This window comes from Penaeus monodon, chromosome 20, assembly GCF_015228065.2.
Source record: "Penaeus monodon isolate SGIC_2016 chromosome 20, NSTDA_Pmon_1, whole genome shotgun sequence".
NCBI classification, from domain to species: domain Eukaryota; kingdom Metazoa; phylum Arthropoda; class Malacostraca; order Decapoda; family Penaeidae; genus Penaeus; species Penaeus monodon.
In genome coordinates, this window is record NC_051405.1 from 2,234,934 (window position 1) to 2,236,434 (window position 1,501).

The window sequence follows — 1,501 nt, forward strand, 5'->3', positions numbered from 1 at the left end:
CTGCTACAATGACACCACTTTTTCACAATATCATCTGCTTCTTAGTGCAGTACCAAGCTTCAGCTTATCCTGACTGCCACCTTGCCTACACCTGTCTCACCTGTCACAGCCTTCCACAGGTGAGATCAAACACCAGTACACAGTATACCTTACTGACACAAGGCCATTACTGTAACTTTGTCCACACAGTTCTAACTGCCTAGAATTCCATCAGTAATACATTCACTGACCTTTACACTGATAGTCATCTATACACAAATTGAACCTTTAACAGTAATATGGCCAGCATATGTGAAACATGATTTTCCTATCTTTTTATCAGACACTTCCTCACAAACTGTGGTTTTCTATAATTTACAATATGAATAAAACTGAATCAAAAACAAAAAAAATCTTTTTCCTTATAAGGCTTAGTAATCTTTCTACAACAAAAATTATGTATATACTATTCATACTCTAAATTAAAACAGATGGCTTAAAAAGTTCAATAACATTATTAATAGAAATGAAAAACTTACGGCAATAATGATGTTGGGTACATTTCCCTGCTTGGCAAACACTTCGAGCCTTGCCACAGTCTCCTCATTTCCAACAATCTCTGGGAAGGTAATTGGCCGATATTTTTCAATCCTGAAAGAAACGTTACATATGTAATTGCTTATAAATACATTCCACATGTAAGGAAAAATCTGTTCTAAAAAAAAAATTTGTTTGAGTTCTACAACTGTTGTGGTGAAGTTTCCCTTGCAACACAGCAAACTCTAGACACCAGCTGGTTAGCATGAGGCCAAGGGTGGATGTGCAAGTGTCTTGGAGTTCCAAGCCAGGTGCTATTGGGGATGCCTGATGCCACTTGTTGCTGACCATCCCACCAATTTACAATCAAATAAAGCAAATCTTGCCAAAATATACTTAAAAAAGGTTTGCTAGTTTTTGCGAAAATCATAGCAATCACTTGACAACATCAAGCATGTTGCTTACAATATCAAAGATTTTATTCATTTACAATACACAATGGTCTCTGCACCTCTGGCACTCCAGCAAAGGTCAACAAACATCTCCGTGTACAGATCTATAGTTACCATGAGGTAAAACTTTACTCTCGTCTCTTGCTTCCTGCTTAAACTTTTGGAATAAACTGCTCAAAAAAACATTCTGAAAGGCTACTTCAAATGCATCTGACTTTCTGTTACTGTCTATATTATTTTTTTGCAGTTATATTTAACTGATAAAATACACATTGCTCTCTCATACATCTGTGTTAAGTAACATCATTTTTTATTTGTGATGAGCAGAGATGATAAGTTTCTTAAATTCCTTCGCTCTGTCACTTCCATGTCTTTTTTGCCTTAAAAATGGTGGCTAATTGAAACTCAACCTATAATAAGTTCATCGACTACCATGTCCTCTGTCCCTCAGGCGCTTCTGTAAATGCTAGCAAATGTCCTCGACAGATATCAAGGTAAATCCGACCTAAAACCTTCCTCAGACAGCAAAACGT

The 1,501-nt window shown here is 36.6% G+C and overlaps 1 protein-coding gene across 1 annotated transcript in view; it reads right to left on the bottom strand.

Moving 5' to 3' along the window:
• The window catches only part of LOC119585577 (replication factor C subunit 2-like), a gene marked incomplete at its 5' end in the record, with an annotated part of 11,540 nt that overhangs the window by 8,912 nt on the left and 1,127 nt on the right, over positions 1–1,501 (bottom strand). Inside the window, 1 exon segment of the mRNA XM_037934246.1 lies at positions 519–630. Coding sequence (XP_037790174.1) covers positions 519–630 — 112 coding nt within the window.